The sequence below is a fragment of the Dendrobium catenatum genome, unplaced genomic scaffold (assembly GCF_001605985.2).
Source record: "Dendrobium catenatum unplaced genomic scaffold, ASM160598v2 fragScaff_scaffold_1297, whole genome shotgun sequence".
In the NCBI taxonomy this organism is placed as follows: Eukaryota; Viridiplantae; Streptophyta; class Magnoliopsida; order Asparagales; family Orchidaceae; genus Dendrobium; species Dendrobium catenatum.
In genome coordinates, this window is record NW_021319759.1 from 822,131 (window position 1) to 848,222 (window position 26,092).

Below are 26,092 nucleotides of genomic sequence, written 5' to 3' on the forward strand. Positions count from 1 at the left end.
ATAGAAAATTTCTTGGTCAAGTCACCTTGTGTTTGAATATATAAGTAAAACGCCACATACATATCCTTAAGGACTGGAATATAAGTATTACTAACTCGTTTCTTTTCTAAACCTCTGTAGAGCACTTCTCTTGGAACTTTATCATATGCTTTCTCTAAATCAATAAATATCATATGTAGATCCTCCTTACAAGAAGTTTTGTTGCTGAAATCTATCTTTTTTAAATCTAAATATCCTTGTAATTTGTAATTATGCTATTGAAATACATTTCTAATGTAACCAAAAAAGAGAGGCACTTCATGTGTTATGAAATGATACATAGTGCAATATGGTAAGAATAGCGTATGCGTATGTTGTATGTAGTATATTATTTCTCTTATACTAAAAGAGTATTTAGAAGAAAAGAGTCTAACTTATAACTATAAGAAAATAGAATAAACTAGAATAAGAAATTCTTCTATTATTCTAAGAAATAATTCTAATAATATAGTCTATTATATATATATATATATAAACTATGCACTGTCTTATACTTTTATATATGTACTTTTATACTGTACTTTAATGTAAACAAAATAATGAGAATTTAAGAAGTAAAAGATTATATAAAAGTCAGAACAAATAAAGAACATATAACTCGGAGACCGAGAGCTCAATCCACAGATCTTTTTATCCTTTCCTTTTCTAACCAAGTCTTTTTAGGTCTACCTCTATCTTTCTTAACATAAGTCAAATCTAATACCTCACCTTTCCTAACCGGGTCATCGGAAGACCTCCGTTTAATGTGACCAAACCATCTAAGGGGACTCTTTCTAATCTTATCTTCCACTGGACCTACTCCAACCTTTTCACATGTGCTCATTTCGTATCCTATCTCTAAGGGTCAAGCCACTCATCCACCTAAGCATCCTCATCTCTGTAACACTTAACTTAGTATTATGTTTCTCTTTTAATGGTCAACATTCGGCACCATAATGCATTACAGGCCTCACCACCATCTTATAGAATTTCCCTTAAGTTTGAGAGGGGCTTTTCTATCGCACAATAAGCCCGATGCATTCCTCCACTCTAACTATCCAACTTGAATTATGCTGATAATATCCCATCAATTTCACCATCACTCTGAACAATAGATCCAAGATATCTAAAATGTGTACTCTTATTAATGACTTGATCGCTCAAAGTCACGATCCCCTCACTAGGCCTATTGCTACTAAAATTACACTCAATATATTCAGCTTTAGATCTACTCAAGCGAAAACCTATAGACTCTAAAGTTTATCTTCAACTCCCTCTCTGGTCTTATCAACAAACCCGAAATACTTTACTGAACTTAAAAATTGTTATAAAAAGAAAAATTCTCGTTCTATTTCTATTTCTATGATTATACTATTCTTTTTTTATTTTGTTTACAACATGCTTTTTTCCATTTATTACCTTTCAGGATCAGCCGCAGTCTCTATACTTCTCCATCAAACCTCTCAATAAATGTATAGCTTCCATAGTAGACCAACCTGACACGAATCCAAATTGATTTTGAGAACATTAGGATCTCGCCAAAGCCTATACTCAATTGCTCTCACCCATAGTTTTAATGTATGACACATTAATCTAATTCCTCTATAATTCTCACACTCTTGTGCATCACCTTTATTCTTAAAAATATGAACCAACACTCTCCTTCAACCATCTGTCATAATATTATTCTTCAAAATAATATTAAAATTTTTAGTAAGCAAAAAATTCCTTCATCCCCTAAGCATTTTCACACTTCTACCAAGACATCAAACAAAAGTTAAATTATCTTTACAAATTTATATGTTGATGAAACTATCCAGATCATAAATTATTAAAAAGACAAACATCTTGAAAGGTGTCTTAACAAAAGAATTTAAAATCGACAATCTTGTTTAACTAAAATATTTCCGAATCATGAAAATAACAAGATTAAGTAAAGAGGATATTTATCTCTCAACAAAAATACTCCTTTGACTTACAAAAGAAAACAGAGTCTGATGGTACGTACACCAGTAAACAATGTAATAAATCCTTTAAACAAAATTAGCATTAAAAAAGGTTCAACATCTGTCAAAAAAGGAAGGTAACAACCAATAGTAGATAAATATATCCAAATATCTCAAAGTACATCATTATTTCTTTTTCTGTTAGAGTCATAGTCAGTCTATGAGTAATCTTACAAAGGAACATCTTCAAATTGTATATAAGATGCTAAGTTATCTTAAAACGACACATGAGAAATGGTTATCATGAAAGGGACTGACAGAAGTATAGTGCTTTTCACTGATGTTGGCTGAGTAGGATCTATAACTGATCATAAATTCACATTTGGTTATTATTCAGTTGTATAGAGAAATTTAGACGCATTGAAAAGTAAAAAATAGTTTGTTGTTGCTCGAAACAGTGTCAAAATAAAATTCAAGGCCATCTCCTCATAAAATTTGTGAATGAATGTGGCTAAAATGGCTTCAGAAATGAACAATTTTCACTACATAACAATGAGACGTGACAATCAAGCTACAATTTGCATTATGAAAAATCTCATTCATCATGATAAAACCAAAATTGGACAGCCATCATTCATGCCTTTAGAATAATTTAGATTTTTGTTTAATGTTTGCAAAACTAAAATTCAGAATATTGTTTCGAGTTTATGTTTAACTATTAAGGCATTTGAGTCTTTTTGTTCATTATCCTTTTTCTTTTAAATACCCAAACTTAAGGGTATTTTTAAGTATTGCTTGTTTATTTAATAAAATGTTATAAACCTATTTAAAGGCATAAGAAGGGAATAAGAGTTCACTTATTGGTTAATTCTTTGAGAGTGGAGAATTCATCAAAGTTTCTCTGTTACATTCTTCTCCGATTTATCATCCAATCCTCCATAGTTGGTTGTGGCATCATCAAATACCAAGGTTCTTTCGATTATTTTCCCCACCATTCCCTCACCAATCAGCGTGAATTAAGCCAGTTGGGTATTTCCATCGACAAAGAATTTCGGCAACACTGAGAGCCTCAGCCACTGCCAAGAACCACAACACACTTTATAAAGGAGAAAATTAAACCATGAATTATCAAAGTTAGTTACACTCTAATCAAGCCAAACGTTAAATTGTAGATATACTTACTAAAATTCTTCATCAATCACAATCTGGCAATCTTATTTCCAAGTCAGAAATGATGGTCATGAAAGTTGCAACCAATAACCTATAAAATCAAGAAACAATTCTAAAAACTATACGCATCATACCATCAATTCAAGAATTCCTTCCACTTGCCATCCCACATAATTTCAGCCATCCAACCGTTTCAGGAAATTAGCCAGCTACAGCCACGTGCTCTACCAACAATCCCAAAAATTGCAACCTGGGAAGACCCACTTGCTATTCTGCTGCAGTTTGCCAACTGCTCAATTCTATGATTTATTGCATTGATCATGTTAAAATATTTCCCATTTTTTCTCTTTTATGCCGGTTATGGCATAATTCCTTTTTCGTTTACTTCCTATTCTAGGCCCACAAACTAGTATTTGCATCTCCTATAAATCGGTACTTATTCTACTTAATAGCCTAAATACTTTGCTTGACTTTCCATCCTTAATAGGCACCTCATATGAACCAAAAGCTTTAATTTCATGCAACTCCTTCAAACCTAACGCAACTTCAACTCATTATTTTTTTGGCTTTTTCTAAATGCAACAATTTCTTTAATATCTTTCACCTTTATATTAAATTTCATTATCTTCACTCTTAATATATCTAACTTTCCGCATCTCAATAGGTCCATGTTGCTTTAGATGTTTTTCATGTTAGCACATACAACTGAATCAGCTTGCAATGTACTTCGACTTCGGTAGACAAGTTTAAAGTTTGATAAAAATAAGGCAAACTACATATTTCGATGAAAGACACTAACCCTCAAATTAAAATGTATAACACATGTGGTGCATGCTGAACCTAATTGACTTTAGTTTCAACCCATGCTATTTCAGATCTTGAATTAAAAGCACATAATCATTGTTGACAAATATTTCGCACCGACTCGACCCCGATCGAGCCCGACTAGGCTCGACCGCGCTCGATCGACTCAATCGCGCTCGATCGACTCGATCGATCGACGTCGAGATAAAATCGACTCAAATTAGACTCTAATTTAATTAAATTAAATCAATTTAATTAAATTAAAATTAAATCAAATCAATTAAAACCCAATCGAACCTCGTCGAGCGTCGTCGAACCCAATTCGACGCTAATCGGCATCAATCGGAGTTCAATTTCGCAAAATTGACTCAATCGAACAAAATCGGATCCAAATCGACTCAAATCGATTCGGGTCGAGCCCAATTCGGAGCCAATTTCAGCCCCAATTGATTGATTTGGGCTCAATCAACTCCCCAAATCAGATTTTTGAACCTAGGGCTGAGATTTTATCTCATTTCTCACCCAAAATTTGGGTTCAATATACTCAAGTAATCTAGGTTCGAGGCACTACCTCTCGGTAGTCCTCACCTTAGTCTTAGGGTCCGAGGCACGGGTTGATTCCAAATCACCCTATAAGCCCTCAACCTTCGGGCAATTCCTACAACATATGTTGTTGGAATATAAGTCCCAACATTCTAATAAAAATGTCAACTTAAACAAAAAATTAGGTTGTTAAAATATAAAGCCCAACATAGGATAGTTTGGGCACCCCTGAATTTTATCTCAGAATCAAGTGCCCCTACTTCACCTCCTTTGGCTTTCATTCCCAAAATCTAAATTCAAGTTGATCAGTTCTTCCTTGAAATTCCTAAAGGCCTAAATCCTTTTATTAAGACTTTCATGGATTTTAAAACAACAAAAATCAAATTTTAGCCAACATTTAAATGACTTCAAAAGAAAGAAAACCATTAGTTTAATCAAAAGTGTTCCCAAATCAAACTTGGGATGTAATTAACCATAGGGGCTTGCCCCTATGGGATGTCTGTACCCCAGAAATAAATAAACCCCGCTCGACCAAACATCGAGTGGGGGAATCTCTGTTAAATAATTGTAAATTTTATGATTGAGTCCATAAGGAGATGATATTTTTACCCTCTGAGGTAATATATCATATTCTTATGCCGTGCCCGATTATAAAATATGCAATCCGTTTAAGGATACAAAAATTCTCCAACAATCATTCCTAGTCCTATGACTTGGCTATCAAGATAGGCATTTTTGGTTTTACGTCGTTGGGCTTAACGTTTTGGATCTGAAACTCATCCAGTCAAGCATAAACCTCAACAGTCAAGGCTCAAGCCTAACGACCATCAAGTTTCAGGAAGAATTGGTCACACCAAGATATTTCTGTTCTCAACTCTGTAAGGAGCACAGAAGACAAAAACAAGACAGATGAACATGCCTATAAAGTTTCAGTGAATTGTCGTTAAAGTATATTGATAAAGTCCATATTCCACTTTGTTGACAAATATAGTATTGGTATTTGCTCATAGCAAGAGCAATGCTTTTCAAACAAAATAAAGCATAAGTAAGCACATGGTATTTAATAGTTATTGCAACAGATATGCACCAAATATGGATTTGATCCATATATTTGCAGCCGAACTAATTCAATTCCCGTAAGAATCCCTCAAGGTGACTGCACTCCGTAAGAAAAATGTGCAAAAATAGGGTAAGGAAAATAAGGTAGGGTAAAAATAAACGGATGCAACTTTCTCTGTAGATGAAAATAAGCTATATTCAAAACAACCCTTTCAAGGCATCGCCACTTTTCTTAGAAAAAGGCTTTAACCTTACAAGGAACACAATTTCCACCGAAAAAAGTAATAATAATATAATAAGCCTAGCTGGAAGTATTTTCAACCATTTCAGATGATATATATAAGATATGCAAACAAGAAAGCTGCAACTTAGACCAGTGGGGAGAACAATGGATCTTCAAAAAACTGCAACCAAATAAAGTTATTTTACCTGTCATCATTTTATCAAGAGACATGGTGGTCTGGTTGTACTTAAATTCTAGTTCATGTAAATGCTTGTTCTTCACTTCAATCTCACTAGCAAGATTTGCAACAAGTTTTTTTGTTTTCATATTCTCTTCTCTGGAAATCTCAGAAACAGATTTTAGATCGCCGTTTCTGCGTAGGTGTTCTCCAACTTTACCAGAGGACTCGTAATCATCAGCACGTGCAACCCATCCATACATATCAGGAGCAGCATGTTTTTTATGGTTCCAGTCCTTCTTACCCAGGTGTCGAGCTTCAAAATATTTTTCAAAAGCCAGAGCGTCCTTGAAACCAGTCCAATCTTTTCTGAAGTCAACAACTGCAGTTCCTGTGGGTCCCATAGGACTCCATTGTGGATGGACTTTTAAGGGATTAAATCCAGACAGTTGTTCCTTAAGCTTAGTACCACTTACACTGACTGGCTTGCCATCTTTATTGAACTCGGTAAGAAGATTGACAAGGATACCCATCCAGGGCCAAACAAACAACTCCTCTTGCTCTGTTTTGGAAGAATTCTGAGAAACCGATTCTACTGATGGGTTCGCATTTTCGGTGAGATACTTGTCTAAATATTTTGACAAAGCAAGATGGTTAGCCTTCACTTTAGCCGTACGGTTAGAGGAACCAATTCCTGTAGAATGCTGAAGTAGATCCTTGTAATGATAATCCCGCTTCTTCTTACCAAGACAGAAAGGACATCTATACATGCCATTTGAACGCTTCACTTTATATTTCCCGCTTTTCAACTCTGAGTAGGCTTTGTCCTCCTGTTCAGGAATCTGAGAGTCGCTTATATCCGACTCCTCTCCTGAGCTATAATCCATCTATAAAAGGAACTGAAAAAGGGTTGGAAAATTAAAGAAATTGTTCAAAGCTAGAGAGGAAGCAAATTTGTTAAAACCATTGGCACTCACTCGTAAAAGGCATATAAAGTAGATACAATACAGATTTTTATTAAACCACCAAAAATTTCCATAAATATACATCAATGATATGCAAAATTAGCACTGTTGTCATCCTAACCATATATAGAAAAAAAAATGGACTCCACAAAGTGGAGGGGGGAGAAACACTCAAGATGACTTCCACCTTCATTCAAAATAGTTCTCAAACTATTTGTGTGAATTTAATCCCAGAGTATTGCATTGCTCTAATTTAGCCCCTCGACTATACAAAAGTTATCCAAAATGGTCTCTCATATTATGAAATAAAATTTATCCAAATTTAGTCCCAAAGGGATCATTTTGGATCAATTTTGTATAATCAAGAGACTAAATTGGAGCAACATGATTTGTGACTAAATTGATCATATACAAATAATTGAGGGACTATCAAATTTAGTAACTAATGCAGTACAAACATTCAAACAGGCTTAAATAATTCACAAAAGCTAAAGTGGTCATAGGTCAATTACAAGAAGTCAAGCCAAACCAAAACATATTTAAATTGTGCTCTTTTTCAAGCTATTTTAGGTTCATTTATATTTATGGCTGAATTTTTTTTAATTAAATTATGTAATTAGGTGTTACCTTCCCTTGGATTAACACAGGTCCAAATTCAATTTTTTGGGACTAGATTTGCATTTAAATATGTGATTATATCCTTGTAACGGTGACATAGTTCCATAAATAGGGATCCATGATGAACATTTGGACGACTAATATTGAATAATTGAAATTATTTGTTGCAAATTAAATGCTTTCTAAATCCAAGTTATATTCGCAGAGTTTTCCTATTCACCATCCATCAAGCTCTAGTATTAGAGCTCAAATAATTGTTGACTCAACCAAAGACAATTCAATTTAATTAAGTTTGACTAATTAATTTGAATTCGACTAAATTTTTGGCTTGAATCATCTCAAATCAATTAAATTAAATTAATTGATTCAATTTACTTGATTTATTATGTTCGATTCAACATAAATTTCATTTATTTGAGTCAAATAATCATTGCATCAAATTAATTGAATCAAGTCGACTAGAGTTATAATGAACTCAACTTAGTCAAATTGAGCCAAATCAAGTTTGATCATGCTCATCGACCCATCCATTTCAACCAATTCAGCAAAATAAAGTTTTGATCTTCCCAAACCTTCCCAAGTCAGCAAAACCCACATCCAATGATTGAAATCGCATATGGGGCAGCAATTGTCCGCATAACCTTTTCCCATGTTCACTCGCCACTAGGAGGGGGTTATCAATGGTAAGGATTAATCCAGGCCACTAGTAAATAAACTTTCGAGGATAAGATTGGAAATGGGTTTCAACTTAGTGTTTTGAACCTACGACTCGAGAAATCGAGAGGGAGCAAGCTTCTTCGTCGTTGGGTTATCCAAAAAAAAAAAGAAGGGAGAGAGGCTTATTCAACTTCGATTAGGATACACACCTATGGCTAGGACAAAATCAAAGGACGGCATGGGCTTCTTCCTTTGTTTTCAGGGGTGAGCTCATTCTTATTTCTGCTTTTTTTTAATGAAATGAGAAAGAGATATCTGCGGCTGGAGAGAAATTGGAGAAAGGGGCTTTCATACAAACATTTCGCTGGAAGAACAGTAGTTGAGATACTTGCTATTGGGTCTAAGAAGGAAATTGTGAGAGCTTTTATATTTGGAGAGGTGCACCAGATTTCAATGTGGTTTTCTAGAAAGAAATTGAGGGTTGTGGGTCCTTCCTTCAGTTTTCCTATACTCCCTTGCAGCTGGGAGAAACAAAGTAGGAGGATTTCTGCCCTGGCCAAGTCTATTCATCAAGGTCATTTCTCCTTTCATGCTTATTAACTCCTAAGAGTGAGTGGATGTCCAGAATAGTCTGAGCAACTCTCTCAATTTCAATTGCCTTCTTCTCTACTAAACGAAAGTATTACAATTGAAAACCACTGAACATTGCTTCAGTGAGGTAAAATTCTTCGAACCTAGAAAAACTAGGTCTATTGAATCTTATGAATGTGTATGACCACTCCCCCATGCTCTAGGTCCGATTAAAGAACCTTTATTGACGCTCTCCAACCCATAACCCCATTGTCTACTTTTAATATATAAAAATATGGTGATTTCCTATGGATTGTTCTCATTTAAGAACTCAAAGAAGTGGACGCGAAGCGTCGACTGGAATAACATTCATGCTGAATCCTTCACCTAAAAAAAAACCCTAAGTTACTTGTAGCCAACTACATACTTATTCAAATCAATACAAGTTGCATTTCATTTAGGGTTTAAATTATGACAAAATTAATCAAAAAATGTGGTAATTCTTTTTTTGTTAGGGTTTTCATTTTACTAGAATTATAAAAAACTACTAAATAGGCTTATTTAATCCTAAATGTTTAAGAAATTAATTGGGGTTTTCATGAACCCCGAAAGGCCCATAAATTGCATTCCATCTTATTTGGAATTATATAAACTTATTTATATACCTCTTAAGTTAAATTGTTAAACAAAATAATAAATAACCTAGAGCTTTGAAGACTCAGTAAAAATCCAAACCTTCCTCTATGTGCTTCTATAGTCATAGATTATGCCAAAATTAATTTTAAGATCCACCCAAAGCCATAGAAGTGATCCTTCCTATTTTAATGAATTCAAAATATTCTAAATATAAAAAATAGGAAACTCTTTTAGGAGACCTCTCTTTTTCTTTATGTATGATGCTTTGAAGTTTTCAAAAGCTTCAAGCACTTTACTATATGAACCATAGAACCTCTTTAGATCCAATTCACCCTTAGATGAATCTTAGGATCTAATGATTAAGTTGAATCAAATTCAACTTGAACCATTATTAGCTTATGCTCTTTTTGATTGGTGTTTACTTAAACTCATTTAGAGGTTTTCAAATAATCATTGAAAATATTTTAAAGAGCACCAAGGACCCTTAGGACTAAACCATAACGTCCCTTAACCTATTTATTTGAGCTCTAAATTAATAAATATCATATATAGATCATCCTTGCTCTCTCTAAACTTCTCCATCAAACCTCTCAACAAATGTATAGCTTCCATAGTAGACCTACCTAGTGTGAATCCAAATAGATTTTGACAAATACTAGTATCACATTGTAACCTATGCTCGATTACTCCATCCTATATTTTTAATGTATGGCACATTAACTTAACTCCTATATAATTCGGACACACTTGTGCAGTAGGAACTAACACACTTCTTCTCACTTATCTGACATTTTTTTAGTCTTCAAAATAACATTAAAAGTTTAGTAAGCCAAGAAATTCCTTGATCTTCTAAGCATTTCCACACTTTTATTGGAATATAATCAGATCCTACGGCTTTTTCATACTTTATTTTCATTAAAGCCTTTTCGACTTCGATTTTACAAATACATTGGTAGAAACAAAAATCTATATTTTCATTTGGGATGCTAAGATTACTAAAATTAATCATATTCTCACAACCTTGAATTAAAAAGTTTATCAAAATATCTCATCCACCTATGTTTAATATCCTCTTATAAGAAAAGTAACTTTTGATCTTCATCCTTTACAATTAAGATAAGAGTTAAATCTTGAATTAATTCTTTTGATTATCATTAAATTAATGAAAAAACTTAATTTAATATGAGAGCGTATATGATGCTTAGATTGTGAATTAAGAAAGAAATGACTAAGGTCAAGCCAACATTGAAATAACCTTGAAGTGAAAAAATTGACCTTTTAAAAGGAGTTGAGGAGGGAGATTGCATTCTATTTTATAGGAGCTAGAATTACTTCTATGATTTAATGCATTAACTTATATAGCCTACCTTACAAATATTTGATAATGTTCAAATAATCTTTCTCATATTGTAATAAACATTAAATGTGAAAGCATCATATTGAAACTCAGAAATATACAAACTTAAATGCAAATATAAAATAAGATAATGAAAAGAATGTAATAAAAGAAAATGTATATACATGTTAAAATAAAAATTGAAAGAAAAAGGAAATTAAAATATAGATAATTGTTATTTAATTAATGCAAACTTTAGATGATGCTCCTGAAATAGTGTTAGATTAAAAGTTATTATTTGAGAAAAACAGTATAAAATGCTATATACTATAAAATGATGCTTTTATCTCACCAAGCACACATGTTTAAATTCTCCTAAACGAAAGGTTTAATGATCACTAAGAATAACTCATGTGCATGTTGTTTTTTATTTATTTTAATTTGTTATATAATATTACGTTAATTAGCCACTAAGTTGGATGATTGAAACTTCCCATTAAATAAAATGTTTAAGGTAAGGCTCCTATAGATTAGATGGCTGACAGAAACAATTTTACATACAAAAGATGATGAGCAAATGAGAATAGGTACGCAAAAATCATATGTATTTGATTCTAGTTCAATTGTTTGAAAATTTTGGAGTATAATTGAATTATATGTGTTTTAAATTATGATAGATAGTAAGTGGCTCTTCGTACATTTTGGAGGATACTTTCTTAGATTGTTTTAACTATTATTTAAAAAAAATGAACTATCTAACTGTTTGCACCATACTTTATATTCCAAGTACTGCCAGTTGTGACATTATAAGTGCACTTGCCAAAAAAAATCTTGTAACTCCAAATTAACCATCTACTCACCTTAAATGTTACAATGGTGTGACTCGGTAATAAAACAAACTATTAAATGAAAATTTTACCACCAAATCACCAAGTCCTCCGATCATCTTTTGCATAAATCTATTCCTTTATAATTTAATAAGCCAACTCATTTTTGCTTCTCTAATATGAGATCCCCTTAATCTCTATAACATGATTGTGATATTAGTTGTTGTAATAAAGAGCACTAAAAAACTCAAAGTGAGTGTCAAGATTAAGAATGAAGTGCCACAAAGAAAAACATAAAAGAGAAAGAGAAAGCATAACACAAGAAAGATCAATATTTATGTATTTCAGTTTTCACCAAGATTACAACAACAAGAGAGTAGACATAATTTGATCCACTAACAAAAAATAAAAGCCACAATCATGATGTACAAATTAAATAAGCACTCCAAGCCATTCCTAAAACCTATGTACACCCACAAAAAAATAAAGATGAATACCCACAAGGCCACAACTAACCTCACAATCAAGATTAACTCACACAGAGCTTCTTCTCCCTACGTCGATGAAGTCTCCAAAATCTTCAAATAACCCTATTAGCCAAGAGGGTATGTGAAGAACAAGAGAGATCTCCAATTGCTTGTCCAAATACACAATACTCTAAGCAAGTGTTATGTCATGGAAACCTCCAAAGCATGTCTTATGCAGCTCTGGAAGATGGACCTCCACATATATAGCCACACAAGCACATCAAAGAAATGAATGCACAAATCCCAAGATATGTTCCTGCTTACACAGATCACCGTGTTGGCATCACTATGGTTCATCAAATCAATCTCAATTCACAAATAAGAGCATTCTAGGAATCTGTCCAATATACAAGTAATAACTAGCACATGTCTAATTAGGAAACATACAAAATAGAAGTAGAGTAGAAAACATGCCACAAGAATATAAATGAGGTGCATCAAGCAAAATATCTATACCATACATAATAATGCAATATATTAAGGCACAATTAGAAAGAAAAGTTTCATTTGAAATCACATCTACAAACAAGTAAAAAGCTCTTATTTCAAAAAGAGGGTTCACTCTTTTTTTATTCTTTATATTTCAAGTTAAATATATCTTTAATTACTTCATTTTTTCACATGCATTGTATAGGATTGCTTTTGTAACAATTACTGTAACTAACATTCCTGAAGATTCTCCAAATAGGTTGCATCAGTGATTTACAGTATAGTTAAAAGCTACATAAGACATTAAAAAAAATGAACTACGTAAGATACTTACACACTACATGTACATAACTGATAATCATCAAGCAGTAAAACAGATTCAAAGCAAAGATGGATGGACGGGCATTGCGATGAATAGTTTATTAGTAAGATAGTGAGCATCTTTAGCACATGCTTCCACATTGTATGCATGGCCCATTTATTTCCTTTTTTTAACTAGTCCTATGAATTAATATTTCTTAAAACCCATATTGACATTCCGATTTAAATTATAACTTTTTATTTTAAATTGACCAATAAATTAATTATTATGAAGCCTTCCGTTAATCCAAAGGAGGGTGGGAGCCAATCAGCCCAGATCTGTCGAACCCACATAACAGCAGTGCGGGAACGAGAGCAACAGCAGGGAGGGGGTTTCGACCCTCCCTTGTGAGACCTAGAAAAGTTAATATTCATTATGTAAGGAAGAAAAAATATTATGAAGGCTTTTATGATGTTAATTGATTAAGAATATTTCCTAAATTATATTTAGACTAATTAAAAATGACCTAATTATTTTGGAAGGTTTTCTAAACTATGTTTATGCTAATTATGAAATATCTATTTATGTTATTGTATTTTAGGGCTATTTAAGGGGGAGTTGTTTAGAGTTTAGTTTATGTTATTGTAGAGTTTTATTTTCCTAGTATTGATGTGAGTTCCTAGCGGCATCTAGCGTATGTGGGAGAGCCAATTTAACTCTGAAATAATAGATCAATTGTACTTTGTTTTATTATTTAAGAGAATCCAAAAATCAGTCCTATCTTAGTGTTCCTATGTCTTTTTTTCTCTTTTACTTGCTATTTACGCTTCCACCAGGTATCACCTTCCTCCTTACTTATTTTCCGCCAAACTACTAGCAAAGAGTAGGAAGATAGATATAGTCTCCGCTCAAGACACACAGAACTTTCGGAGCAGCACATTGCCGCTCTTATGCTCACAAAAGCAAATACCCTGTACGGACCGCCATTGCCCACAAAATGAAAGATGTAGAACATTCATTCACCTTAAAACCAATATAGAGCAACCGAAACGGAAATCCAAACCTGGAACCGAAGTTCAGAAACACACATCGACGTCCAAAGAAAAGGAAAAAGATTATTGCAAAGCGATGTAATGAGAGACAAATAAAGACCGATTATGAACTAAATATTGCTGCAAAGGAAGAGAGTAACTGAGTAAGTCCGACACGGATTAGGGTTTCGGAGCGTCCTGCCAAGCGGAGTAGAAAGAGAACGTCACTTTATGAAGGAAGGACGGAGAGCTAAATCGAAGCTCATAAAGACACGACGGAGGAAACTCAAAGGACCAGCGTTGTCAAATATAGCGTTCACCCAGGTACAGACGGTGAAGATTTATTCGGAGGAAAATTTTGGAAAAGCAAGAGTTTTAAGATGGAAAAAGTAAAGCGTTCTGGAAACTTCTTAAAAAAAAGATTGGATTATTGGTGCAACTTGTAGCTTACTCTATTACTCGCAATAGATATAATTGAAAAAAATATTCTCATTATTTTTATAGAAATATATTAGGAAGTTTTATTTATTAAAGTCCCTCATAAGCAATATCACTTTGTGACCGTTTGTATTTGAATTTTATTTTGACTTTTTATTCAAATATTATTTGAACGTTATTCAGATCATGCTTCTCATGAAAATTAGTATATTAAAATATAATAAATGCGATGTGCGCTTTGCTCTACAAGTAACTCGGACGTAAATTTTCACCTCAAATTAGTTGTCCTAATTTTGGATTCTTCATTCATAGTTTGTTAATGTGTCAATTGAACTCAATTCTTATCTAAGCTTTGGAAGCTAAGTGATACTCCAAAGAATTATCAATTTTAAACTTTATTCATGACATTCATAAAAATACCTCTAAAAATACTTTGGATAACGAATTAGTAGTACTATTATGTCTAAACTAAGATCCTCCAACCATATTGACTTCTTAATAAAATCATAAAGACAAATTAATTATGAATCACTATTTTCAAAGTCAATAGCTATATATATAATATTGCTCATGACACTATCAAGCATTTTTGCGATATTTTCATAAGACCTAAGAGATATTGAACTTGAGACCTCTTGATTGATAGCATAAGCTCCCAACCAACAGACCAAAGTGAGTCATCTAATGTTGCAAAATAAGAGCAATCATCCATTCCAGTTAAAACCAAGGTGAAACAAAACAGGCAAAATGCATCATCATATGCACAAGAAAGCAAAGTTTGCAGCATAGCCTTGCATTGGACAAGATGGGCCAAAGGAAAACAACCCAAGCCTCACGGTTTCCAACTTATAAACAAAGCATAAGAGTAGTCGATCTTCATAAGGGCAATAAAAATCCAGATATACTGAAGGATCGTGGTGAGTAGCTTAAAACTATATATACACATCATCTCCGAGCTTTGCGAGCCTTAAATTGTTTGACAATGTAATGGATGACCTCCCTCATAGTCGCCTTGCGATCCTCCTTGCAGTTCCATAGCTCAGCTACTGGATATCGCCCGCTCGGATTATATTCATTAATCTCAAGCAAAGCTTTCTTCACAGCATTGTACACATCGTCACCGAAATCAATCCATAGACTCTTCAGCTTTGGATCGTTTTCATCAATTACTTCCTGCATCATCCAAATTTTGTTGAAGTAACAAGTCCTGAATCTGAAATGGAACAAAAATTCAAAAAGATACCTCATTTACACCATTGTGTTCGATGATTTTAAAAGGATGCCATGATGGATTACGAATTTCTTCATCCCAGCTAGAACACAGCTCTGAAGCTTTTATGTCTGCATCTTCAGCTGAAAACTTCTTCTTGCATGCAATTTCAAATGGCTTGATATCAAGATCACCCATTCTTTTTATTCCAATCAAGGTAGGACCTTTCAACAATTTTGAAAGTCCCTGAAATTTTCATGATAGAAAAAATCAAAATGTTAACACAGAGTAATTGAGAGAAAGGAAAGGAAGCCGCTTACCCCTATCAGTTCTGCACGAGCTTCATTGAGCTCCTGATTGGCCTCTCGCTCCTTCGTTAAAAGAGTGTTGTGCAGCTCTTCTAAACCTTCCTTATCTTCTTCCAATCTGTTGTGAATTTCTTTTATTTTCGTGTCTATATCTTCTTCCCCTTGCAAATGCGCCATAACTTTCAATTTACCTTTCAATTGAGCAATTTCAAGCTCCAATTTTTGTTTTTGATTTAGTTCATTCTCTAACTGAAGTATTCTTGCAAAAGCAACTTCTTTTTCTCTCTGTCACAACGGGCCATTATAAGAATCAGATATTTTGGAAGAGAATCCCTATGAACCACAACGCATCATGCAATGGTTAGATTACCTTCTGTTCCTCCATAAGATTCTTGACCTCTTCATCAGCTCTCTCTTTCTCAATGGTTGCCAATTCAAGGTTAGTATTCTCTAGAGCAGTCTAAGAAATAACATATATATCAGTATCAAAAGAAACTCGCAATAACCTTTCAAATCAATAGTTGCTTATGCAAAGGAACATAACCTAACCGTTAAATTAACCATGTACATAGCATCAATTTGGCCTAAAAATAGCTCTAGCAGTCTAATAGAGCAGCAGAATTTTCAATGGATGCATCAAACATACCTACAACAATCTAGACCCCGCAAATTGTTGCATCAATTACCTTTTCTTTCTCTATGTCAATGTTCCTTTTCTCGCCATCATTTTTGGCATCATATTTATTAAGTTCTTTGCATCGTTGTTCGATCTCTTTCTTCTTCGATTCCAATTCTAGCTTCAACTTATCATTCTCCATCAAAATCCTTCGAGCATTCTCACGTGCTTTACGCTGAACATTATGCATTTCTGGTAGAAAAATTCCAAAAGAAGCAGACATATTACATCTAGCATATTAAACATAACAATGACAACAGAAAATTCAGTTAGTCTGCGTATTTTTCATGCTGATGCTACATGATGAGAACAAAATTGCATTTATCTATATCTAGATGCTTCATAGAATGAATAAAAATCAAATATAATTTGATCTTCATCATCATCGGTATGAAATAACAAAAGTAAAAATGAATAATACAAACGATTAAATGTTAAATGACATTTTTTTTTAATTGAAATATAGGTCCCAAGGATATCCATCCATATAATCTGTGGGATGAGTAAAATATGAGTATTTACTATTTGGTTCCCAAACCCGTTCATCACTTGGTTCTTATTTGTCCAATGGTGACCATAGTAGGGCGTCCAAATCTCCAAAAGGAGATCACATACTAGTGTTATTATCCAACAATGAAAATGAAATTGACAAGGCCCCACAAAACACATCTTCTAAAAGCCTAGTCTCCACCTTAATAATAGTCACATGTTCGATGGAACTACTAACACTGTTAAAGCCCATCTCTCTTTCCTAACCAAACAAGCATAGAACTAATGCTCAATCACTTGTGTTCGTTGAAAGGAGAGACAGTTGGCATCTACCCAGAAAGGGACGGGAATGGCTTATGGGCCTTTTCCGTTACCGATCACATGCGGTTAAGGCTACCCGTTTTGGCAGAGCCAAATTAAAAAAAAAAAATGCTCAATCACTTGTCATCAATCTTTGGGCCTGTTTGGATGCATGTAAGATTTAATTTAAGTAGGATTTCAATCTTGAGAGGGTTAAATCCTAAAAATTGTTTGGTAATAAATATGTTAAATCATGACAAATCCTGTGAGAATGTTTGACAATGCTATTCAAGATTTAAAACATTTAATTCATATGATATTTGCTTTTTAAATATGAGTTATTTATCAATTATAAGTTTGATTAATACCAATAAATTATAATTATGAATACTATAATTAGGGTGTTAATTTAATAAGTGTTTTATTAATAACTTATTTAGGTGTTATTTTAATAAGTATATCAATGCTAATTATAATGATAACTATCTAATTAATTATTTAATTATAATTTAAAATAATTAATAATTTAATTACTATTTACACTTATTATTTCATTAATTTTTATATATTATTTTAATAAATTTTAATTACTAATTATACTTATAATTATCAAATTAAACAATTAAATATTCTATTACTAACAAATTCTTTAATTTAATATTTACACTCCTAATCATCTAATTAAGTATTTATATGTTAAATTATATCAATTAATCTAATTAAATTAATGTCTAATTAAGAAATTAAGATAATCTAATCCTCATAGGCAGTCTAGCTTTCTCGCTTCGGTTTCTTCGTTATTGTTCGCATAGGCTAGATCTTCCCTATTCCGCTTAAGAAAAGTAGTGCAACTAAAAATTTTGCAACATAATTGAACTAACATCTATAAATTAAACATTTCAGGAAGTTTTGACATTAGTTCAAAATTTAATGCGTCTAATTTATCTTTGTTCATGAGCTAGTTGCTAATTCCTAAGATTCTTGTCTATTGCATCTCCTCATGAATTCACATCCAACATTTTGCAAGACAAATTTATATTGCTTGTTCCTTAAACTATTCTAAATGACGAAATCATATCAACTATTGATACTAGATTCTAGAGATATCCTATACAATGGTGCAACAAGACTATTTGTAACGACTCATGGGTTACTTTGTATAAAACATATTTATGCCCTGAATTTCTAGATGAATATCTCATGCTAAATTTGTAGGAGCTGAGTTGTCCAACCCAAGCTGATTTGATGAGAATCTACATGTTTACACTCTAAAAAAATGTTCATAAAAAAATTAACTTGAGAAAGCTCATTTTAGTGGTTTATTCTATTTGTAGTTTTTAATTTTAGGTTTTTTGGACATGTTTATGATGAATTCCTATGAGAACGGTCTGTGCTTTATTTCATTATGATTGTTATTAATCAATAAAAACTCCTCATTTGCCTTTTTAGTAATTTCTCATTTAATTCAGTTTAAGTGTGATTTTATTGTGGTTGCTTCATGCAAATTTCATGCTAATTAGTTCTTAGGGATCTTGTACCATTACCAGACTTATCCATTGGCAATTCCTATAGTAGTTTTGGAAAGATATAATTGGCAATTTGCTTGAATGTGATTTGCTGCTATATTTAACCAGGCGGGCTCAATCTTTGGTTCTTATCGCTAGTACCATGCTTATGTGTTTTGATCATGAGCTTTTTTTTAAGAATGGACTTTATGCCGCCATACAAGCAACTTAATTCGATCCAGATACGTTTTGTTGCCAATAGAAAAAGTTGAACCAAGTCAAGCAAGGCAATTGATTCAGGATGTTATATGACTATAAATATCTAACATAAGACATGTATTAGAAATCAATTTTGTATATTAGCATTTTTGCTTCCTACTTTCAATCTTATGAGTACAAGTTAATGTGAGATTCCTTTAAGAGTATTAAGAGCAATATAGGTGCAATAGACAAATTCCAGGGGAGAATATCTCCTTGTAATGCCACAAGGCCTGGATTTTCTTCATTTTAGTGATCTCTTTCATTAACCTATTTCCTTCTCTAATATTTATTATTGGTATTGCAAGAGTTTTGATTTTGATCAAATTTATCACAGATGGGTTAATTAAGGTGAAAAAAATCCAATTGCTCGTTGATTTTTAGTGGTTTCTTTAGTACATCAAATTAATCTATTAACATTTGGTTTTAACGTTTATATTTTTCAAATTTACACCAATAGAAACCAAATTTTGTGTAATTAGAGATCTTCCTTATTTCTTTAGTGTGATCTACACTTATTGCATCATTTTCTTTGCATTGGAAACCTTTAAACCTTAAACATCCTGCATCAAAAGGAGTTTGCCCGTACCGCCTTGGTACCCAAGTAATGTGCTTATTTTTTGTAATCCAAGACTATGAGCTATAGGTCAAATAAGGCAATCAAATCATTGTTATAATGGATCAGATAATTAAAAACAAATGTCTACTAAATGCGCTGTCCAAGTGACAATGGGAAAACTAAACAGCTTTCTAATGGATCTCATGCAAGAAATGAAGCCTAATAGTCAATACCTACAGCACCTAAAACTTTTCCTTCACAAAGTTAGCGATACAAGGAAATTTAAGGTCAAAACATCATAATGTATGTGACATTGTGACGACGTTATAATTTTCTCCAAATAAAATATTTGAACTCTAGATTTGGGCACTGGGAGAGTCAAGATACATTAAATTAGGAATAAAGGTTTTTGCTAAGCCCAACCATGTCAAATAAAGAAATCACTTCTATTATAGGTACCTGAACACCTAAAAATACAAATCTAACAGAGCTTTCCGTAATAAGAATTATAATAACGGAATACAAATTCTGACCCATTAAGAATTTACCCAAATCAGTTGATCCAAGTTGGCTCCTCATTTCTTCAGGCGTTTTCACACTCCTAGAAGCAAGGTAATAATTACACTCATTTGAACAATTGCCGTGAAACACATGGCATGTAACTAAGGGTTCATTTGGGACGGCTATTTTCCTGCTTCTTAAAACAGTTGTTTAGTAAAAAATTAAAATTTTTTTACTAGAAAGATGCTTTAAGAAGCAGTAAAAAAGCCATCCCAAACGGAGCCTAAATGATCCTACTTATCATAACATCCTTCTTTAATCTGTTAATTATTTCCTCTCCCAATCTTAAGTAGAAAAATCAGCAGCTTGGTTAAGATGGACGGGACAAATGCGTCCTAGACACAAAAACAGAATATTAATAAAGGCATGAATATATATCTCAAAAACTAAATACTGTAATAAACTTTAGTGAGAAAGTTAAAAGCGCCGATAATAAAAAGAGCATAGATCAATAGATCAAAACATTAAGAATGCAGATGCACCTACTATATACTAGCTGGCACAAATAGAGATGACCGACATCAATTTAACGAAATAAAAAAGCAAAGTTCTCATCTTGTTATCATTTCTTCTAGTAAATGCAATAGTTACAACAAGATTAAATCTGAAGCAACGATGAAAGCTAACTCACCTTCATTGTACTCCTGCAAAATTTTAGCTTTTGCATCCATCATGTTTTTAAGCGATATGCTCGTCTCATTATACCTGCACTCCAATTCCTGCAAGTATTTATTCCTCACCTCCATCTTCTTCGCAAGAGCAGCCACAACCATACCATTCTCCCTCGCCTGCTCCTCAGTCACATCCGCCACCGTCTTCAATTCCCCATGCTTCCGCAGAATCTTTGCAACCAGCCTATCAGAATAATAATCATCATCACGAGCAATCCACCCATGAATCCCAGTCAAGTTCACACCTTTCTTCTCATTCCAATCCTTTTTTCCCAACCGCTTTCCTTTAAAATGATTTTCAAATGCCATTGCATCCTTGAACCCTTTCCAATCCTTATTAAACCAAATCACAGCCTCAAATTTACCAGATTCAAGGTCTCTCTCATGTGAAGAGATGACATTCACTGGATTAAACTCTGAAAATTGCTCTTTTATAAGAACGCCTTCATCTTCCATGGGCAAATTGACAAGCATTCCCACCCAAGGCCACACGAAGAGCTCATCAGTGCTCGAACTACTGTTGGATGATGGCGTCTCAGCGGTCGGCGGTGGAGGAGGAGTAACTACCAGCCCAGCAGCAAGGGCGAGGTCGTTTTGGAGGAATCGAGCAAAGCCGAGGTGGTTGGCCTTCTCCTTAGCCTTTCTCGAGGTCGAAGAGCCTCTTCCAATTGCATGCTGAAGCAGGTCCTTGAATTGATAGTCCTGCTTCTTTTTCCCTGAACAGAACGGACAACGCAAGGTGCCGTCAGGGTTTAGAATTCGGTGATTTCCATCCTTGAAACCCAAATAAGCTTTATCAGCGTAGTCATCGAGCTCGGATTCGCTGAACTCTGAGTCCTCGTCGGAGGAGTCGTTGCCGGCCATTGGGAGGAAGAAAGCACTTACCTTTCGCAATGGGCGCTAGGGTTTTGTAATGTGGAAATAGATCAGTCGTGAGGAGAGCGAACCAGTCGAAGTTGGGCAACAGTGAAAATATTCTTCTTGGGGTTTGACACCGGACTTGTGAGTGTGTTTGCTGCGGTCACCGCAGCGGTGTGAGCACCCATTTGGGGTTAAGTTGGGCTTTTCCAGAACCATAGATGGAAAGTTTGCAGGCAGGATCTAAGCTGCTTGGCACTTGGCGGTGGAGGGTAAGGGCTTATTTGAATGGAAAATGGAAATATGATCGGCCTAATTAAAGCAGCAGAAGTATTTATTATTGTTCTGAGTTAATTTCCTGCCATTTTGGCGTTTTTATTTTTATTTTTATTTTTATTTTAATGTAAGCCAGCAAGTTGTCATTGCGTAATAGATGCAAGAGTAAAATTGTCATTATTAATCTATAAATTTGTTTTTACATATTTAACAAAAAATTTCATTATTTTTAATAATTTAGGAAATTTAGAAGCTGCCTTATATATATAAGGATAGCTTATAAAGATCAAATTGATAAATATTTCGTACTCCTAATTAAATAAGTATTTTTTTGTCTAAAAAATAATCTTATTTTGCAATAATAACCTTTAAAATATTAGATATTCTATTTGTCATCTTTAAAACATTAACAATATATAATTTGATTTGAGATTAATTAAATTATTTTAATATTTAGCAAAGAGAATTATTTTTAAATTAACAAAATTATAATTATAAAATAGTACATTAATTTAAAAAAAAAAAAAAAACATTGCCCGCAGATCAAGCAATGATAAAGCCAGGAGTATAGAATTTGGTACTTCCAAAACAAAATAACTTACATAAAAATGCCTCCACAAAGCTCCCAAATCTGAAGCTCCAACAGGCAACAGTTCTAAATTCAATGAAAATGAAATAAGATTAACTATTTGAATGCCTTGATTCAAACAATAGTGCTCACAAGCTCCAGAGTGATCAATGAAGACAAAATCTGCTGCAGAATCCTACAAAATTTGAGTGCTTGACTTCTCTTCCTGAATCTGTAATGTTGAAAACTTTTTTTCCCGTGCTGGCTGCACAGCATTCGCCATCGGGAGCAGCTACTACTGGTTCTTATGAATAGGAGATTGATACTTCCAACTTTACCCTCTTCAGCACCTCATTATATATCCCATTAAGGTACCATGAGTTTCTTATGCTATGGCATTAGTGGACAGCATGATACGGATACAAGACACGTCAATTCTTAAAAATACAGGATACAGATACAATGCGGACACATCATTATAATTTATGAATCATACATAAAAAAATTAAGAAAACAATTAAAGCATAATATTTGAAATGACCAAAAAAAAAATGAAAGCAACATCATTTGTAGCCTTGTAGCTTATAATATCAAAATAAAAATAAGCATTGAGTCAAGGGAAGAGTTAAAACTCATTGCCTAATAAGAATTTTATGAAATAATTTCATTAATTATATTGTTACATGATTTGGTGAATGACATATAAGAGCTAAACTTTTTTTTTTTCCATTTAAGAAGACATACAAATCACAATAACATGATTTTTTTTAATACATGAATCAAAAATCAAAGGAATACAAATGCAAAATAATTGATGTCCAAATATCATATTTTCTAGTAAATTAACATAAATGTAAATAGCTTGCGGGTTCGAAAATGAGAGAACTTCGCTCGTAGCCACGGAAGTAAATATGACGCATTTTTTCCCCGATTTTTTTCGTCTTTCAACCAAACGATACGCGTGTCCTTTTGAAATTAAATAATATTTTAATTGGAAATGGCTTTGACGTATCCGACACGTATCGGTGCCGTATCGGACACGTATTATGTCCGACACGTATTTGATACAGCACATCTTCATAAATAAGTGTATCAGTGCAACATAGGCTGACAGCTTCTGCTTCATAACGGAGAGAGTTGAGACTCTGTAGTTGGTACTTCAAGCAGAGGGCTCTTCTGGAAGTCATTTCTGAGCTGTCCACAAGCCGCACTTGCATCAAGCCCACGCGTTTGTCGCACAGTTACAGTTATCTTCTTATCCTCTAAGGCTGCAGCAAACGCTAAAACCTGCAAAACGAGAAAGGTCGAGGGATTCTTCTTATGCAAATGGATTATAAGCAAGGCATTTAATACTTGTAGGAGCACAGCCTCGTAAATGCATAAATAAACTAGTTTTTATCAAATCAGATTGGCTCAACAGGATTGACACCCATGAGCATTGCAAGAGAAATTTCACTCTAATATAGCTTTAGATAAAGCAGAAAACTTTAAAAGAGTCCCATACCGCTTTCTTGTATGGCCTTCTGTATTCAGAACCATCAATTGGATTGAACGGTATGAGATTGACATGTGAACCACGGCCATAGCAGTGGAGAAGCTCAGCCAGCTCTACTGCATGTTCTACCGCATCATTTGTTCCAGCTAAGAAACAAATAAAAGTTTAAAAATCAAGACAGGTTTTAGGTTTTGTTTGGGACAATTTTTTTACTGCTTCTTGAAGCAGTTTTTTAGTATAAAAATTAAAATTTTTATATTAGAAAGCTGCTTCAAGAAGCAATAAAAAAATCGTCCCAAACAAAGCCTTATTTGGGATAATTTTCTTACTGATTTCTAAAATAGCTTTCTAGTATAAAAATTTCTAGTTCAAGAAATTTTTAAACTAAAAATTTACTTTAAAAAGTCATGATAAAACTGTCTCAATGAAACCTAAATGTGAATTTGAATGATTTGGCTTCTTGTATTAATAAGGATTATGAAAAACAGTGCTAATTCACCTAAAAGTGTATACTCGAAAGACACCCTCCTTCCAGTTTCCAGGAAATACTCCTTGCAATCATGCATAATTGCATCCAATGGGTAGGATTTTGCACTCGGAATAATTTCCTCACGTATCTTTTGGTTAGGAGCATGGAGGCTGAAACAAGATAATGCAGGTGTAAGAATTTTTGTTTAAAATGAATTTTGTGATGTTAGACAATATAAATACTTCAATCTCTCTCCTCCACCCAACCAAAAGTAATAATATAAGAGCATCTCCAACCGAAAATCTCATTTTTCACTCCAAAATGCCGTGAAACTAAATAATACCGTGATTCATCTCCAATCGAACGCCATGTTACCCTGTAAAGGTCGTTTGCGCGTTTCTTCGGCAAGTTCCATAGAGACCAAAAAATGGCGAAGATGAACAGTGCAACGCCAATATTGGCGTCGCACTGTTCATCCACGATGAAATGGCGTAAGAATTGACGCTCGGTTGGAGCAACGTAAGAACAGCAAACAAAACAGTTGTTTGCCGTTCCATTGGAGATGCTCTAAGTCACATGAAAACAAGCAAAGAAATGACAAAATCCCACACCATAGATTTTTTGTTGATGAAAATTACATAAGTTATGATTTGTTGGTGTGTATTCACCTGACAGCCAAAGTTGACTGAAGTTTGTGTGATGCCAACATCTTGATTGTGTTCGGCACACCAACAGTGGATATGGTCATCATTCTTTGCCCAATTTGTATATCCTACAACCATGAGGAAAAATAGAACTTGATGATGCTTAAACATGCATAGTAATCAACAACCATGAAATCATTTAAAAAAACGACCATATAACATGTCAGACATTAGGTGTAAAAAAGTACTCGTCTACTGAATCATTGGCGGAAAAAAATGATCTATAAAGCTCTTTCATGAATTCTGAAAATATAAACTTGTAAAAAACAAAAAAGTGAACACAAATTGCGTTGTATTTAAGTTCACGTCCGTGTTTTCTTTTATTTTATGTTAAACAAGCCTATCATATTGCTCCTAAGATCAGATTAAGTCCTCCAATATTTTGACATCCACTTCAAATTTGGAGGCCAAATTCAATCAGCATCGTAAACAATTCAGGTTTCAACTTTCAAGGTTTGTTATTCTTTCTGTATTTCCGATAGGAAATACTTGAGTTCGCAAGTAATCCAAGAGGAAATACTTGAGTTCGCAAGCAACCCTAGCAATAATTGATAAAAACAGCGGGAATAATGTGATAATCTAGATGAAATCAATCCAACACGATAGATTGTAATAGTGGATTCAAAACAAAAGCAAACACAAAGCAAGATTGATGCGGACATCCTACCGTCCCATGGCTATCCGAGGAGCTGAAGATCAACGGCTGTAATCGTCCCACGTTATCTTACATTTTATTTGTAATTTTTAAATTTTTATTATGAATTTTTCGTTTTTACCCTCACTTAAGAGGGTCGTCCTATGTAAGCCTTAGGGGCATATGTGTCTTGTTTTAGTTTCTTAGGCCTAGATATAGAGGTCCTTTCTTGTGTAATGGGATGATGAATTGTTAATGAAATTTTATTCTACTGG

The 26,092-nt window shown here is 33.6% G+C and overlaps 3 protein-coding genes and 1 pseudogene across 8 annotated transcripts in view; 1 reads left to right on the forward strand and 3 right to left on the reverse strand.

The window, feature by feature from the left end:
* The window catches only part of LOC110108892 (factor of DNA methylation 5), a 55,719-nt gene extending 41,567 nt beyond the window's left edge, over positions 1–14,152 (reverse strand). The window contains exons 1-3 of one of the 5 annotated variants that reach the window (XM_020839734.2): positions 14,000–14,152; positions 12,067–12,333; positions 5,970–6,828 (exon numbers count right to left, since the gene is read on the reverse strand). In XM_020839734.2, coding sequence (XP_020695393.1) covers positions 5,970–6,828 — 859 coding nt within the window. In that variant the 5' untranslated portion in view covers positions 12,067–12,333; positions 14,000–14,152. Of the gene's footprint in view, positions 1–5,969; positions 6,841–12,066; positions 12,334–13,870 lie in introns of all 5 variants that reach the window. The other 4 variants (XM_020839733.2, XM_020839735.2, XM_020839737.2 and 1 more) reach the window with 4 other exon arrangements.
* Positions 14,153–15,036: 884 nt separating this feature from the next.
* On the reverse strand, positions 15,037–21,923 carry LOC110108914 (factor of DNA methylation 1-like). The gene is made up of 6 exons (XM_020839770.2): positions 20,774–21,923; positions 16,481–16,662; positions 16,165–16,254; positions 15,807–16,079; positions 15,520–15,732; positions 15,037–15,449 (listed from the first exon to the last, which is right to left on the reverse strand). Exons 1-6 carry the CDS (start codon positions 21,675–21,677, stop codon positions 15,222–15,224), a joined length of 1,890 nt encoding a protein of 629 aa, XP_020695429.1. The 5' UTR covers positions 21,678–21,923; the 3' UTR covers positions 15,037–15,221.
* LOC114580814 lies at positions 17,259–17,379 on the forward strand (annotated as a pseudogene).
* A 1,387-nt stretch (positions 21,924–23,310) lies between the features above and the next one.
* The window catches only part of LOC110108921 (probable dual-specificity RNA methyltransferase RlmN), an 11,756-nt gene continuing 8,974 nt past the window's right edge, over positions 23,311–26,092 (reverse strand). Inside the window, exons 9-10 of one of the 2 annotated variants that reach the window (XM_020839779.2) lie at positions 24,020–24,156; positions 23,311–23,802 (exon numbers count right to left, since the gene is read on the reverse strand). In XM_020839779.2, the coding sequence (XP_020695438.1) occupies positions 23,638–23,802; positions 24,020–24,156 (302 nt within the window). In that variant the 3' untranslated portion in view covers positions 23,311–23,637. The remainder of the gene's footprint in view (positions 23,803–24,019; positions 24,157–26,092) is intronic. The other variant, XM_020839778.2, reaches the window with a different exon arrangement.

Excerpts from the sequence above, each read along its gene's own strand:
- LOC110108914 (XM_020839770.2), bottom strand. The coding sequence starts at position 21,677 with ATGGCCGGCAACGACTCCTCCGACGAGGACTCAGAGTTCAGCGAATCC. Across the intron at positions 16,255-16,480 it reads TTGACATAGAGAAAGAAAAG|ACTGCTCTAGAGAATACTAA; the intron begins GTAATTGATGCA and ends GTTATTTCTTAG. Across the intron at positions 15,733-15,806 it reads CTCGTGCAGAACTGATAGGG|GGACTTTCAAAATTGTTGAA; the intron begins GTAAGCGGCTTC and ends TGAAAATTTCAG.